The sequence below is a fragment of the Epinephelus moara genome, chromosome 12, assembly GCF_006386435.1.
Source record: "Epinephelus moara isolate mb chromosome 12, YSFRI_EMoa_1.0, whole genome shotgun sequence".
Classification (NCBI taxonomy): domain Eukaryota; kingdom Metazoa; phylum Chordata; class Actinopteri; order Perciformes; family Serranidae; genus Epinephelus; species Epinephelus moara.
Window position 1 is genome coordinate 32,519,305 of NC_065517.1, and position 16,150 is coordinate 32,535,454.

Consider the following 16,150-nt stretch of genomic DNA (forward strand, 5'->3'; position numbering starts at 1 on the left):
CCCAAACAACCCGCACTTAGGGGGCAAATGAACTTGAGTTTGATTGAGCCAAACCAAACAGGGCAGGTGTGAAAGCACCTGATCATGTTCCACACATATTTAACTTTTCAAAGCCATGAAAATAAGATATTGGGATTCTTAATTATGCGGTGTTCCCCTTTCAATACTTTGATCTATTGTTTTACACTGGTAAACACTTTAAAAAGATAAATCTTGAACTTAGATTGGTGGTTAAACCGTCCATTGTCACGTCACCACCTGCTACCAAGGTCCTGCTGCAGCAGAAAATGCACATGACATCGTTTTTAATAAAAATCTAACAGATACCGTATGATCTGGGCATAAAAAAAGTTTAACTTTGAACTTTTCACTTCTCACACACCTCAGAGAGTAAAAGTCTGGCTGTGAATAACCCTGCAGTGATAAAGGTATGAGCAGGATAGCATCGCAGCATGCAGATAATCTATGTAGCGTGAAGAAGGGAGGAATTTGGGAGGAGGCTGAGCCCCACGCTCAGTGAAGAAGCTGTGAAGCATGCAGCTTTAAAACACTGACCATGACGGATGGAAGGAGAGCAGGATGGGGGACGAAGAGATCTGGAAGCACTAACATGAGGTGTCCACAACTTTGAGATCAAAGCTTAATACTCTCAACACTGCTGCACAGTATGTCTTCATTGTGTTTTTTGAACACTTTTGAATGTGACGCTTGATCTGATGGCAGCAGTTATGACTTGATTAATATCAATAAGCTGTTATGTTAAGCACCGCAGGTTTTGGGGACTGAGAGGTCTACAATATGAGCCATTGTAAGATTCACAAGAATTTAATAAAGAACAAAAAAACTCATGACAGAAAAAACCATATATACAAGGAATAAAACATAAAGGATAATTTCAGAAGAAAATATTTCATAAAAAAGCAAAAATATTGCTGCTGCCAATCATGAAAAAAGTCCATAAAAATGATGATGACACTTCCCCATCTTCATCCCCGAGCTTTTTTCAGCATTTTCTATAAAGACAGAAAAATAAACCTCAGTAAGTCTCCTGTTCAAGATGGAGACACCAAAAAGTGTTCAAAAAATAAAAGCATTATTAATCAGAAGCATTACTACGTCTCATTAATAACTGTCAACATCAATTGTAGACATTATATTAATACTACTAGCCCTTAAAAAAAGTACAGAAATGTGTATGTAATGTTTGAATTTGATTAAAGATACACTCTGAAGGGTTTTCCTGAAAACAATGGAAACAGCCATAAAGAAGTAATCCCTCTCAATCATCAATTATGAACCTCTAGAAGTGTGTGGTGGAGTATTTTTCTCCAGGGACTCTGCCCTCAGCCTGCAGTTTCATTTTTCTTCTCATTTCCTGTGTTTAGTTTATATGCGTGTGCCTCCACAGCACTCAGGTGAGATTGGGGCTTTATAGAAAGGTAGCAACCAGGGGCTAGACCCTGAACAATAGGCCTCCAGGAGACACAGCACTGAAGAAAATACAGCAAGGCGAAACTCCAAATGAGAATCATTGTGGGACTGGCTTTTACTTAGACTTTTGAAGCATGTTTACAAACAGTAACCGGCAATCCTGCATAGTATATCTTTAAATTCAAACAAACAGATGTAAGATCATTTGGTTTTGAAATATAAATAGGAAGTAGGTGTAAGTTATGTGAGAAAATGTTTAGGACTTTTATTTTAATTGCAAAAGACAGAGACCATGAGGATGTTCATTGAGCATCTCTACCAGACAACATGCTGCTTACTGATTCAATTTATTCCAACACTTTTTGTTTTAACACTTTTGCAGGCTCAACTAGTTAACCTCTCTGTGACACCTGCCTGCAAACAAGCAGGGTCTACAAAACCTGCCCATTCTGAGGTTTTGATGTATGGTAACTAAATTTACCTAAAAAGGATAATGACAATCAAAATCTTTGAAAAATCAAAAACTAAAGAACATCTAATAATTCTGACTGAGAAGTGATTTGTAGGTGAAGAAGAAGAAGAAGAAGAAGCAGCAGTAGAAGAATCTGGGGGAAATAAAATATTTTTCACTCAATTGTTATGCCCACACTCACGACCCATAGACATGTAGTTGTTGTGGAGGAATGTTAGAGCTGATTGGGCTGCATGGTCAAGCATCCTGAGCAATTAGTGGTTTGGTGCCTTGCTCAAGGGCACCTCGGCAGTGCCCAGGAGGTGAGCCAGCACCTCTACAGCTACTAGTCCACACTCTGTACTGACAGGACTGTGCTGCAGACTTAAAAAGACCACCCTCTAGTACTGGAGCCAGGTCAAAGTGGAGCTACTGCCGCCCCAAAACCAAACTAAAACACTAGAAATCAATAGTAAAGAAAAATATGCATCATGTGGACTGCTGCCTGTTTACAGTCATTAATATGAGGGCCGTGTAAGAAAATGAGACACTGCCTTTTATGCAGACCATGCCAACTTATTCAATAAACAAATCCCAACTTCTAAAGCATTAAAAACCTTCTGACTGCTTTTGTATATTCATCAGATTTCACATTAAAACACAGGGCCATCAGAAAATCGTCTGTATTAACACAAACAATGTAAAATATATTTTCACAGTTTTAAATCATCAGAAACCTCTGTCTCTTGTGTCTCTGACCGTTTTGCCTTTTTACAGACCAAACCATTGATGAGGTAAAAACAATATTGTTACTTAAAGTTGTATTGCATTTGACAGTGATGCTTGACCGATATTTATTATCTATTTATGGACATTTTTAGGCATTTTAAGGTGAACATCATGAACTAGTTTAAGCTGCACTCTGCACTGTGTTGTCATATTATGGTTGTCATTTGTCCAGTTACAGTATGTGTTATTTATGTACTGACGTTTTAACACACATAAAGTTCCGTACGGATAAATTAACTTGTTTTGATATTTCATTTAATATTAATATAAATACAACACGGACACAAACAACGTTAGCTTGGACAGTAGCATCCGTGATTTTAACCTCTCTTTGAACTAACCTTGGCGACTGCTCTGACATGATGAGCTCTGATCGTTGCAGATTTCTCCTCAAAAGCTTTGGCCTTCGCTTCATCAGCCAGGCTGCTCAAAAACAGCAGCGTGAGGAGCTCAATCTGAAAACGAGGACAGAAGTCGATGTGTTCAGTTCTGCTCGTTAACTTGTCAGTTATGCTAGTTAGCGTTAGCCACACACAAAGCGAACAGTCACAAACACCAGCAGCGTTAGCATATCAGTGCTACTCACCATCGCCTCTGACGTCGGTCTCACATTTATGCTCCTCTTCGTTTTAGTTTTAATTATAGCTTTCAACTTGGGCGCCTTCTTCATCATTTTGACAAATGTTCAGTGTCAGTTCACACCAGCAAAAAGGTTGTTTACGTTTTTCAATCTCCCGCTTTTCCTACTTCCGGTAAATTCTTCTTCGTGCCTTTTCAATCTTCGCCTGTTGCTGCCATCTACAGTTTAGTTTTAGTAGCGAAATGTATATGTAGTATTCAAAGTGAGGACTAAATAATACTAATTAAAACGTATTCTTTCCGATACAAACATTTTACAAAAGTCTCCTAAACACATATAGAGGATAGAGGATGTAACTGTAGTGTTTTAATCACTTCTCCCTCCGGCTCGGTGTTGTCTATGCCGCCACCCAGCGGTTGCTTTGGAACACTACATCCTCCTTCTGTTTCCGGTTTCGCGGGCAGTAATGGCGGCCACCATGGAGACAGCAACCAGCATGAAAAATATGCTGCAGTTCATGAAACTTATCGGACAGCTCAAAGTAAGACTTATCCCCAAACTCCGGATACTTTTGTGGTGTTTTGGTCCCTGACCGAAAATAAATAATAAATTATCTTTACTTTACGTGTGTTGAGGCTCAGTCTGTAGCTTGTCCTGTCAGTGTTTACTGGTGCTGCTGGTGTTTATACAGACCTCACATTAGAACTACTTGTTACTACAGTGTCTTAACAGGTGGGCACTGGTCACCTGTAACTGCTGTTGCAATGAGGCTTTAAATATAAATATTTTACCCAACAGAATAATTGTATTTATTTCCTGGGGACAGTTTGTCATCCAGGACCCCCAATAAAGTGTTTTAAGGTGTGAGTTCGGCCACAATAAATATTCAAAATGTATAAAATTGTGTCGAAATTTTCTTCTTCTCCTTTTTTTAAAGTTGTAATTTTGTCAGACAAACAGTGCAAAACCTAAAGAAACACAGTTAACTGTCACTAAAGACTAAAACACAAAATTTGTACCTCCTATAAGTGTCAGTATCCACAAACACAGACTAACTGTCTCACTAAGATGGTGAAATGAGTCATGAGACACATATTGTAGGACAGGTTTGTCCTCTCCCTCTGATGTGTTGTGGTTGATGTCACCTGCAGAGAGTCCCACGGACCGGCTGGGTGTACAGGAATGTGAAGAAGCCAGAGAGTGTGTCAGACCACATGTACCGCATGGCCATGATGTCTCTGACCATCACCGACCCCACAGTGGACAAGGACAGGTAGGTTTGCACACAACTGAATAAAATTAAAAATCCCAAAATATAAAATAAAATTCATTTATAATCTACTAGAAATTCCAGTGATGTTAGTTTGACCTCCAGACAGCAACTCCATCCTCTGTTGTTTCATCTGAACCTTCTCCAGACTATTAAAGTGAATATTTAATGACATTCAGAAAAGCATAAATACTCATGCAGCATAGTCCAAAAATACTTAAATACTAACTTTATTCCTCGCTGTCTTTAGATGTATGAAGCTGGCTCTGGTTCATGACATGGCAGAGTGCATTGTGGGAGATATCGCTCCATCGGACAACGTCAGTAAAGCAGAGAAACACAGGCGAGAAGAGGCAAGTGACCTTCATCGACTTTAAAACACAAGAGGCTTCTTAAAGCCGAGCCTGGTCAGGTATAACTACATGTCATGGTGATGGTTTAAACAGGTTACACATCGCTGTTAGGCTTCTCTAATGTCTCCTCCTCACCTCTCTGAAGGAGGCGATGAGGCATCTGTCAGGTCTGCTGCCGGAGGGACTCAAACAGGAGATCTACGGAGTCTGGGAGGTACGTCTCTTTGCCTTGCTTTGTATTTGTAGATTATGACTCATATTTGAATTAGCAGGCAGCCATGACACATTTGCTTTATCTGCAGGAGTATGAAAACCAGAGCAGCCCAGAGGCCAGGTTAGTGAAACAGTTTGACCTCATGGAGATGATCCTGCAGGCTCATGAGTATGAGGAGCTGGAGGGAACGCCGGGAAGACTGCAGGAGTTCTTTGACTCCACCAATGGTAAATCTGCTCTGTGTCACCTGTCTTTTGCTCTTCTTCACTGACTCTCATTTCTTAAAGGGTAACTTTGGTGTTTTTCAACCTAAACCCAATTTTCCCATATTTTTGTGTCTAAGTGACTGATGGGAACAACAGTTTTTGAACCTGGTCCAGTATTGAGCGAGAAGGCTGTGATGTAACCACTCGGGGCTTGTTTGCACTGTCAATTTACATCCATTGAAAGTGCTTGTTTTTGCCACTGACTAGCTCAGGTTGTCTGAGAACATTATGAAAAGGATCCCTACAGAGATAGACCTTCTAGTTAAAGAGTAAGATCCTTTTTGTTTAATCAGAAACAGCCCCGAAATCACCATCGCCAAACCCACCAGACTTAAATAAACGATAGTTTTAGCGTGTATAGAGCCAACATGTTTTCACATCTAACTGGGTAAATTAAAGGTTTATTTCAATCAAACCAAAGTTGGTGATTGTTGGAACAGTGGAAAGATTAACAAAGACAGTATTTGTGAGTTTTATTTTGTTTCTGGAGACTTAAAATACGGTCTGTTTTATAATGATAAAATTACTGTTTATTTAAATGGAGTCTGGTGGGTTCAGGGATAGTGATTTTGGGGCTGTTTCTTATTAAACAAAAAGGATCTTACTCTTAAACAAAAAGGTCTATCTCTGTAGGGATCCTTTCCATGATGTTGTCAGACATGTTGAATAACAATCAGAGCCTGTCAGTGGCAAAAACGAGCACTTTTTCATGGACATTGCGTTACTGGACTGACTAAAAATTGTTGTTCCCGTCAGTCACTTAGACACAAAAACATGGGAAAATAGAGTCCAGGTTAAAAAATACCAAACTAACCTTTAAGTTGCTCACATTTGGGCATCAGGGATCACTTTATTTCTTGTCATTTGAACTAATTTTAACACATTGTGCAGACTTCTTTTAAAAATTTGTATTCGTCAACAAACTTAAGACAACTTCAGATGTATATTTCACAGATTTCAAAGTAGGTTGCCTTTACTTAAATTGTTTCTCATTTTTATTCTCTCTCAGGTCGTTTCCAGCACCCAGACGTACTCCAGCTCCTCAGCTCTTTAAATGAAGAGAGACAGTGTCACATGACCAAAACAGCTGAAGCAAAGAACTCTGAGAACTCACAGACAGTCAGTGCTGTATCTTCACAGCCACATAATACTTCACACACTCCCTGACTGTAACACAAAATGTGTAAGTGCAAGGATGCGCAAAGAAATCACAGGATCAGGGGAGAACTGTTTTTCAGGAGTTTCATCTCCTCATTGTTGAGGCGTTAGTGATATTAGAGCTGAGAATGAAGGCACATAGATATCTATCCCATACTGGGAAGTATATTATCACTGCAATGCAAGAATTGCCTGATAATATACAAATACAATAACTTGTCAAAATTCAATTAAATGTCCCTAGAAATGGGTTGAAAAATGTGATAAAACCTGTAAAATTCCTGGTACGTCATGACATAGAGGCAGATTTCACCCCCATTACATTTCTGTTAACTATGCCGACATTTTCTTAAAGGGACAGTTCACCCCAAAATCAAAAATACACATTTTTCCTCTTACCTGTAGTGCTGTTTATCAGTCTAGATTGTTTTGGTGTGAGTTGAAGAGTGTTGGAGATATCAGCTGTAGAGGTGTCTGCCTTCTCTCCAATATAATGGAACTAGATGGCACTCAGCTTGTGGTGCTCAAAGTGCCAAAAAATTCTTTTAAAAAAACTCAACATCAATGTCTCTTTCCAGAAATCATGACCTGGTTACTCAAGATAATCCACAGACCTTGGTGTGAGCAGCTTGATGTAGGAACTATTTTCTTTCTACCAAACTACACCCACCAACTGTATCACCGTGCAGAAGGAAGGGTGCATCTACTGCTAGCTCACCTCGCATCACTGAGCTAGCTAACATTACAGCTAACCTGAAGAGGACGCCATTACTTTTTAGACCGCACACTGTAACGAGCACAAGCCTCTTGTCCAAGAGTAGATGCACGCCTCCTTCTGTGCCGTGATCAGTGGTGGGCAGAGTACTTAAAATCTATACTCAAGTAAAAATACAACTACTTCTGTAAAAGTAAAGTGAGAATTACCATTAGAGGAACCTTTTCAAGTAACAGTAAAAAAAAAAGGTACCAGATTAATAAATTACTCAAGGTACAAGTTACTTTACATTTTGATATTTTTCAAGGTTGAGCAGGTCAGTGCAAAAGAATGAAAAAAAGAGCAGCTGTAGGATGCAGGAAATATCTTTTCTTTGTACCGATCTACGCCCACCAACTGTATCACCATGCAGAAGGAAGTGTACATCTACTGTTAGCTCACCTAGCACCACTGAGCTAGCTACCGTTACAGCTCAGCCAAGGAGGATGCCATTAATGTTTTCATCTCACGCCATCATGAGCACAAGCCTCTTGTCCATGAGTAGATGCACACTTCCTTCTGTGTGGTGATACAGTTGGTGGGTGTAGTTTGGTAGAAAGAAAATAGTTCCTACATGAAGCTGCTCACAACAAGGTCTGTGGATTATCTTGAGTAACCAGGTCATGATTTCTGTAAACAGACATTGATGTTGCCATCTAGTTCCATTATATTGGAGAGAAGGCAGACATCTCTACAGCTGATATCTCCAACACTCTGCAACTCACACCAAAACAATCTAGACTGGTGAATAGCACTAAATAGGAAAAATATGTGTTTTTGATTTTGGGGTGAACTGTCCCTTTAAGATCAACACGCTTTATTGCTTGTTTCCAGTCCACTGACAAACACATTTTGACATGTTATTATATGTTTTATCTGGCAGCAGACATTTCATAATACGGTTATAGATGTGGATTTTATTTTACGTGAACCATTTTTCAGTTGCACATTGTTACATTTACCATGTTTGGTCTCAGTTTCAATACGTTCAGTCACAGTTTCAAGTGTTTATTGTAAAACAGTCATATATAATATTTGGTTTGGGTTAAACGATCTTTAATATCAATCCATCAGCCATAGAAACGGTTCTGTACAATGTTAAACACAATGTTATTTTATTTGAATGTCACAGTCTTTGGGTGTAAAAAGGTTTTTTAACTGATGCTGTATTCAAATTTCTTCCAAACACATTGTACAGATGTAAGATATGAACTGTAATTTTCCAGACAGAACATGAATTACCTCAGTTATCTGGTCACAGGTCAGCTTGTTCCAGCTACATATGATTCTTTCAGTACTTGAATGTTGACATGAAGTTTATTAAATACATTTCAGACAGACGGCATTAAACAATAAATGAAATGATCTGGGGGGATCTGTTCAAACCACAGCAAAGAAAATAAAATCTTAAAACACATGAGAGACAATATGAGAAACACAAAACAGATTATATATTGAAAACAGATCGTTAGTTTGATGGCAGAGTTACGCAGCAGCAGCCACAGAGGCCAAACTGTAAGAGTTTAAAAGAAAGAAGATGTTTTTACAGAAACAGTAAATTATGAGATTTTTAATCTTTTGTGGCACCAACCTGTTCATAACATGAGCAGTAAAAACTGATGTCGTCTCTCAGCATTTAATGGTTTAGTTCTGCACCAGATAGAGTTAAAAATCAGATCTGCAGCAGTGTGATGTTACATTTATGTTATACTATGCGTCAGCTACGTAGCAACAGGCACCAGAAAAAAAGGGTTTTTATGTTATCTGGACCATTTTAGAGTTAAATATGATGTCAGTGTAAATCCAGCAGTCATCTGAGGTACAGCAGTTCAAATCAAGGGTAAAAAAACATTTTCCAAAATAAATGTCCCGAGTTTAAACTGGAGTGAAGATGTTTGCAGTGAAAAGTGTTTACAGATGTTTCTTTAATTTCCAGCATTAGACTTAAAGCTGGGGTCGGCAGAAATCTGGAAAAGTCTAAAGAAAAAAAAAGGAGAAGCAGAATTTGAAAATACACCCTCCTCCTGCAGCTCCCCACTCTGTTTTAAGTCCCTCCCACCAGACGACCACGGGCATAGGCATGCACTTCATACACTAACCCAGTGTTTCCCATACATTGATTTATTCTTGTTTCAATGTAGTGTTGCATGCAGCTTAGTGCACAAATGAGACGAAAATTGGCTTTCTGCTACCACGGTAGGAGTGGACAACAGTTTTAAGACTGTGCGTGAGCCAGTGCAAACCCCCAAACGCCAGTTGTTACAGCGGGCTGGGGGCCAGCAGCAGCAACAGATCTAATCTGTGTAAGGGCAGCAACAGAAAGTTTGCTGTCCCGTCCTCTGGAGTTGTAGTTTGCCCTGGCTGGATTTGGGTTGCTGTGGCCACTGACTGAGGGTCCGTTTCTGGAGCTGCTGCCCCCTCTCCCTCTGGGGAGGTGGTTTGTCGTGGCGGGGTGAGGTGGAGGACACATTGTGATTCGAGGCTCTAGCTAAAGTTTACTACACAAACGTGAACTTGAGGCTGCAGTCGTGAGCCTTTAGCTCTGGTTAGTAGAAGGCTTAACTTTCTCTAAACTCTGAAATGCGTCACTGATATTGACACGTGTTAAATTCAGTTTATTGTCAGACTCCTTTTTACACTCTGGTTTTGATAAATCCGTCTTCCTTTTTTTGGGTTTCTTTGGAGTGAGGCAGGTGCTGCCAACACTAAAATAGCACCTTTCTCTGCAGGATTCTCCGAGAATGAATCAGGCTTTCACTGAAGGGACATGCACGTGCCTCTGCACCGGTAGAACAGTACATAGGAATGTCCCCTCTCTGAAATGACGGGCTACATTTTCTAAAGGCGGATTTATACTTGTGCAGCAGAGCCTACACCGTAGCCTGGTCTACGCCGTTGAGAGCATCTATACTTATGCAGTGGTGTGTCTGTGTCACTCTGCAGTTACACCTCCAAAACACTAGTCGGCGGTGGAGGTTTCTGTCAAGTGCTGTAAAGTTTAATGTTTGTTTTGAATCAGCTGAACATGGCTTAATAGAGACAATTTCAAACACAAGTACACAAATCAGCTTCACTATAACTCGCAGCATTCACAGACAAACACTTGTCTTTATCTGGACACATTTTCCCCACAAATACAATACGCAAATGTTTACATTGTATGAATTAGCTTAGCAGCTAGTGGACTTTTCCTCTGCTCATATGAAGCCAGGGACAACAGCAACATTTAACAAAGGTAACGTTATAAAATTCGTCTTCATTACAACTCACAAGGTTCACCGACAAAACAACTGTCAAATACAACATGCTAACATTATTAGCATATTTTACATTGTATAAATTAGCCTAGCAATGAGCGGAGATTTCCTCTCCTCAAATGAAGCCAGGATGAATCACACACAAGACTTAAAATGCCATTTTTGTGGAGGCTTTATTGTCTTCACAATTTATTGTTTCTTATCTGTGAAATTAAAGTAAATAACAGAAATTAGAGAAATTTTTCAGCCCACAAAAATAACCAAGAGGTCTGCGTCGCTGCAACGTGTAGTTACATTTATGGGGAGGTGCACGTCAGGCTACGGCGTAGGCTACGGTGTCTATTAGACGCAGAGGTACGAATCACATTGAAAGCCTGGAAACAGAGACAAGAGGAGGTGCAGAAGTCTAGTTCTCTCTCAGACCACTCAAATTACAATATGCTATGCTAGTCAATTATGGGATGTTTGTCCAATTAAGCCAAAATATAATTGCCTACCCCAGCTTTAATCGTCCAGATTGATTTATTATATTTGCAGTTGGGATACATTTTCTTAAAAGGCTTTCTACCAGAGAGGGATCTCTTGGTTAAAATGAGTAGATTACTGTCAGAAGATCATTCTTTGAGAAAGCCTACAAGGAAAACCTCTCCCATCTCAGTATTTTCCTGCACATGGCAAACACACTGTCTGATTTCTTCCTATAGTTATTCCAGTGTGAATACACAGACTAAATAAACATGTCTTAAATATGATCCAGCATTCAGATGGGCTCCGACTGTCAGCAGCAGAAAATGTGTGCAACAGTCAGCAGTGACTTTCAGAGGGTAGCATGACTGGCTGCATCTGCAAAGTCAGTCTACAGGATATTTTTAGGTGCCGTAACAAAATCTTAAGATCTTCTCTTTAAGTGAAAAATCATTTACACAAGTTTGCAAATGTTTTCACCCAGGACATCTGGGTCGATCACATCAACACGGGTTATATGTACATTTTTTATATGTTTTAGTACAAAGTACAAGGTGGTTGAAAACATAACACAAAGTGTGTTTTTATCAAACACTTATTTCTAGTGATAAAATTCAGTGTAGTTTTTGGTTTGAAAGTTACAGTAGAGTTTTGATCCTGTACCAACATGGCTGTTTCCATTTAATGTCGGATTTACGTGGCAAAAGAAGGAGCCAATAATCTGTTGTTTTATGTCTGAGGAGTTCCAGCTGTGATTTGTGACTCACGAGCCAAACCATGAGACGCTCAACTCAAGTGACAGGAGAAATTGAGGCCAGAAAATAGAGGGTTTGATTCTGTTTGCCTCCTGGAGCTGACCTGTAATCTGCTCATCCTCCTTTTTTATAACCAAGGCTTTGCTGTGTTTCCCCCTTAAATTTATCTGATCACAGTCTGTGGTTTAACATGGTTTGGAGGCTACTGGAGGGCAGATGACATTTGTCGTCTCATTGGTTAAATCCAGCGAGCTGTAAAGCCCAGTTCAGATTGCTGCTACTTTTCTCTGCAACGTTCTTAAACGGTTTCATCTCGTCCTGAATCATTGGTCTAAACTAGTTTTAAAAGATTTACAAGCTCTGATGTCTTGTTAAAAGTCATCAAGTAGTCAACAGATACTTCCTTTAAACCCACTTTAGTTTCATGTGAAATAATCTGAGAGGCTCGCTGTTCTATGACACACACTCAAAGGTATGTCTGCTTTTAACATTAGCTGTCCCTATCTTTCAAAATAAAGGTAGTAAACTGCTGCTTCATAATATTTAGGGGCAAATTTGGTCCAAAAGAGAGATTATGTCAATTTTCTATCAAGTCCAAGCATTAACGGTCGCAGAAAATTCCATCCAAGTGTTAGGAAACGCAAACATAAGATTGTTTGCAGAAGCAACACGTGATCAAATAAAAGTATTCGATAATATTTCAGTCAGAGAGTAAATATGTGACACAGCAGTTCCTGGTTTAACTCCTGCCTCACAGAGTGGATGCAGCTCGATCACGGCCTGTCGTGGTCATCTGTCAGGTTGTTGGTGGGCGTGTCCTGAGAGCTGGCATGTGCTGCGGAGGAGAGGACGTCCTCGAAGCTGCCTCCTGGTCCTGTGCCGCCAACCTTCGTCTGTGGAAAACAGAGACAAATGCATCATGATAAAATGTGCTGTCAGCGCTGGATAGTTTCTTTCTCCCTCTGTGCATCGTTGTTGTGCTGCGGAAAAGACTCAAGGTGGCAGACTGGGACAAAGACTTCCACTATCACACACTGTCAGTACGAGGATAAGAGTGATGTTTCATGTTTTTGATGGATTACTCAGCAGAAATTTAAACTTTTCAGGAACATGTTTAAACAGCTTTTGTTTGAGCATCGTCCACTACCGTTCAGTATGTATCTGTGACCTCACCCTGTGGTTTTGAGAGGGTTTCATGAACTTAAAGGGTCATTTTGGTATTTTTTAATCTGGATTTTCCCATGTGTTTGTGTCTAAGTGACTAATGGTAACAACACTTATTGAAATGGGTCCAGTATTGAGTGAGAGCACTTCAGCCAGCTACATAACAGGCTGTAATTTAACCACTCTGGGAATGTTTGCACCGTCAATTTACATCCATCAAAAAGGTTTGTTTTTGTTGTTAGAGAGTAAGATCCTTTTTGTTTAACCAGAAACAGCCCCGACAAAGTCATTGCCAAAGCCACCAGACTCCATTTAAATAAACTGTTATTTTGTCATCGTATAAAAAACTCTTTATTCAAAGTCGACAGAAACAAAATAAAACTCATAAAAGCAGTCTTGGTTCATCTTTCCACTGTTCCAACCATCACAAGCTCTGGTTTGGTTTCATAAACCCTTAATTCACCCAGTTAGAGTAAATATCTGCTGACTCTATACACGCTAAAATGAATGTTTATTTAAATGGAGTCTGGTGGGTTTGGCGATGGCGAATTTGGGGCTGTTTCTGGTTAAACAAAAAGGATTTTACTCTTTAAAAGGTGTGTCTCTGTAGCAAGCCCACCGTCAGGCAGGGTCAAAGGGTGCAGATGACTCCAGCCCAAGGCCAAAGGGAGGCCCATGAAAAGGACCATGGTTCACCCTTAAATGGGATCAAGTAAAACAATATACCTGCTGACTTAAATCACTGGCAATACAAGTTACATGTATTTACATGATAAATAAACATAACTGTATCATTAAAACACATTTTAAAAAGTAACATCTGGCAGACTGCTGCCTGATTAGCTGAGTCAGAATGCCTCACCAAAAATCAGGGGCTCCTAAAGGAAAAGTCAGGCTACAGAGAGAACAAGAAAATGAAAAGAGAAGAGAGGCATTGACCAAATGTCGAGCACAAAAAGTTTGAAGAGGCAGCAGGTGTGACAGGCAGAGTCATTTTAGCCAAATAAAACCTGCTGTATTGGGGTCAGTTTTAAACGTATAATAAAGATGGTATGGAGGGATTATTTGCTAAAAACAACCGAAATAAAGTCATTTATTCATTCATTCATTCAAGGCACTGGTATCATATTAAACTAAAGAACCTAAGGCATCCATTGGTGCCAACCATGTCATGCTATCTTGTTGGAAAGGGGGTCAACTAATGCTCCAAATTTACATTAAATTTTGGCGAGGGAAAAAGGAACATCTTTCAAAATGATGTATTTAAATATTTCTGCATATCATCATCATTTCTTCTTAGCAGTAGATACAAGTAGATACAAAATACATGTAGAAATATGATTAATTGGATTATATGAGGAAGAATAAAAATGTATAGGGACCCCGCCCCCGTGGATGATGGGCCCACTTTTAAAGAAGTCGTCCCCCCTGCCTGTCTTTACTAACAGCTGGCCTGCTCTGCATGGATCCTTTCCATAATGTTGTCAGACACTTTTAATAATAATCTGAGCCCGTCAGTGGCAAAGCACTTTTAGTGGACATAAACTGACGGTGTGAACACTGCAGCCTGTTTCGCAGCTGCTGGCTGCAGTGCTCTCCCTCAACGCTGGACCAATTTTAAAAATTGTTGTTCCCATCAGTCACTTAGACACAAAAACATGAGAAATCCAGGTTGAAAAATACAGAAGCTACCCTTTAAAAGTGTTTGATTTTCTATGAAGGACCCTGTTATCCTGAGATTATATTTAAACTGAAAGTCCTGATGTATTTTCCTCAGTGCTGCATTAAATCATAAATCACATGATGGTCTTAACAGTGTCTATCACAAGGTACAGATGGAAGTGTGCTTCTGCTCGGACTGCATCAGGATCAATGTGAACATAAATAACCAACAGGCTCACTGTAAGAGTCGGGGTGTAAGCTGGCAATTTCCCAGATTATAGTGTCGACTTCTCTCTGGTTCACTGACATGTTAAAATGTTCAGAGGCAGCAGCCCTGACCTGTTCCTGTCACACAGCTTCCTACTATAGATTAGAACAACACATAGTTTACATACTGTTCATCAGTGTGACTGTCAATGTTTCTGTCAACAGCAGCAGTAAACAGTCAGATGACATGCAGTTAAAGTATATTAAACAAGTTTCTTTGACACTAGATATAAAAATATGGAATTGATGCTTTCAAAATACACTCTGCATGATATTTTAATGTCTTGAGATAAGTGCGACAGTTGAGACATATTGTGTTTTGGGCTATAATCACTTTATGTATCCCACAACCTGCTGGCAGGTTTGAAAGGCTTGTTTTCTTCTAATGAATAGCCAAAATTGCACATTCATCAGAGTCAGAATCTGTAAATTATTGTTGAGTTTGACAAAAAACATCATAGGACGAACACTTCTGTGAGGAAATGTCACCAAATCAAGGCTTAAAATAGTGACATGCCATCAAAATCACTTTATTTTTCATGTCTCATTTAATTAATTCTGCAATCCTCAGCACAACTAGGAAGCCATGAGTGACTCGCCTGAGACCAACAGTCACACAGAGGACCAGAGAGGTTGTAAATATGTAAATAGTTAAACATGTACTGCATGTGGATCCCCCCCTTTTTCCCCAAATATTGATGACACTTGTGGGAACTTGGAAAAAACCCAACCTGCATTTTTTTATTGTATAATTTAAGGCATCATAACTGTTATACTGCACAGAGGACACATTTGAGTTCTCCCTGTTCCTCGCCATGATTGTGCTGTTTCCATTGAGGTGCAGGACTTTTAGATTACAATGAAAAACAAGACCACAGTGAGTTAAATGTCACGGGACCAAAACTGCCCTGAAACTGCCCAGAGTTCAGAGGATTAATAATGCCAACTCTCTCTCTCTCACACACACACACACACACACACACACACACACACACTGTTTACCTTAATTGTGGACACTGTAGTCTCGACTTTCTCTTCAAAAGATTTGAAGCTCGGAGAGTTTCTGTAAAGAAATAAAGACATTTTAATTTATAAATCAATAAAAAACTGCACGAAAAATCTGCTAAAATCTAAAATGGTATTTCTGGATATTTGGGATAAAAACTTTGGGATGCATTTTCTATGTAAGGGATAATGTACAGCGAGTGGGTCCATGCTCAGTAATCTTACACTCACTGTTTTAAATCTCAAAGCCTAAACAGGGACAGGGGCTGCAAATTAGCCATGGCTAGAAACCTGTATGCATTGCATCTA

At 39.6% G+C, this 16,150-nt stretch overlaps 3 protein-coding genes across 8 annotated transcripts in view; 1 reads left to right on the top strand and 2 right to left on the bottom strand.

Moving 5' to 3' along the window:
- Window positions 1-804: 804 nt before the first annotated feature.
- On the bottom strand, window positions 805-3,448 carry cenpw (centromere protein W). Its single transcript, XM_050058314.1, has 3 exons — window positions 3,258-3,448; window positions 3,013-3,126; window positions 805-1,013 (listed from the first exon to the last, which is right to left on the bottom strand). Exons 1-3 carry the CDS (start codon window positions 3,342-3,344, stop codon window positions 987-989), a joined length of 228 nt encoding a protein of 75 aa, XP_049914271.1. The 5' UTR covers window positions 3,345-3,448; the 3' UTR covers window positions 805-986.
- Window positions 3,449-3,704: 256 nt separating this feature from the next.
- On the top strand, window positions 3,705-8,604 carry hddc2 (HD domain containing 2). The gene is made up of 6 exons (XM_050057869.1): window positions 3,705-3,792; window positions 4,403-4,524; window positions 4,772-4,874; window positions 5,020-5,088; window positions 5,177-5,315; window positions 6,364-8,604. The coding sequence occupies exons 1-6, from the start codon at window positions 3,718-3,720 to the stop codon at window positions 6,519-6,521; spliced, it is 666 nt and encodes a 221-aa protein (XP_049913826.1). The 5' UTR covers window positions 3,705-3,717; the 3' UTR covers window positions 6,522-8,604.
- Window positions 8,605-8,618: 14 nt separating this feature from the next.
- tpd52l1 (tpd52 like 1) overlaps window positions 8,619-16,150 on the bottom strand; it is a 29,397-nt gene continuing 21,865 nt past the window's right edge. For all 6 annotated transcript variants that reach the window (XM_050057867.1, XM_050057866.1, XM_050057862.1 and 3 more), the window contains 2 exons: window positions 15,839-15,899; window positions 8,619-12,636 (listed from right to left, as the gene is read on the bottom strand). In XM_050057867.1, coding sequence (XP_049913824.1) covers window positions 12,517-12,636; window positions 15,839-15,899 — 181 coding nt within the window. In that variant the 3' untranslated portion in view covers window positions 8,619-12,516. The remainder of the gene's footprint in view (window positions 12,637-15,838; window positions 15,900-16,150) is intronic.

Excerpts from the sequence above, each read along its gene's own strand:
- hddc2 (XM_050057869.1), top strand. The coding sequence starts at position 3,718 with ATGGCGGCCACCATGGAGACAGCAACCAGCATGAAAAATATGCTGCAG. Across the intron at positions 5,089-5,176 it reads AGATCTACGGAGTCTGGGAG|GAGTATGAAAACCAGAGCAG; the intron begins GTACGTCTCTTT and ends CTTTATCTGCAG. Across the intron at positions 5,316-6,363 it reads GTTCTTTGACTCCACCAATG|GTCGTTTCCAGCACCCAGAC; the intron begins GTAAATCTGCTC and ends ATTCTCTCTCAG.
- cenpw (XM_050058314.1), bottom strand. The coding sequence starts at position 3,344 with ATGATGAAGAAGGCGCCCAAGTTGAAAGCTATAATTAAAACTAAAACG. Across the intron at positions 3,127-3,257 it reads GACCGACGTCAGAGGCGATG|ATTGAGCTCCTCACGCTGCT; the intron begins GTGAGTAGCACT and ends CCTCGTTTTCAG. Across the intron at positions 1,014-3,012 it reads ATGTCAGAGCAGTCGCCAAG|AAAATGCTGAAAAAAGCTCG; the intron begins GTTAGTTCAAAG and ends CTGTCTTTATAG.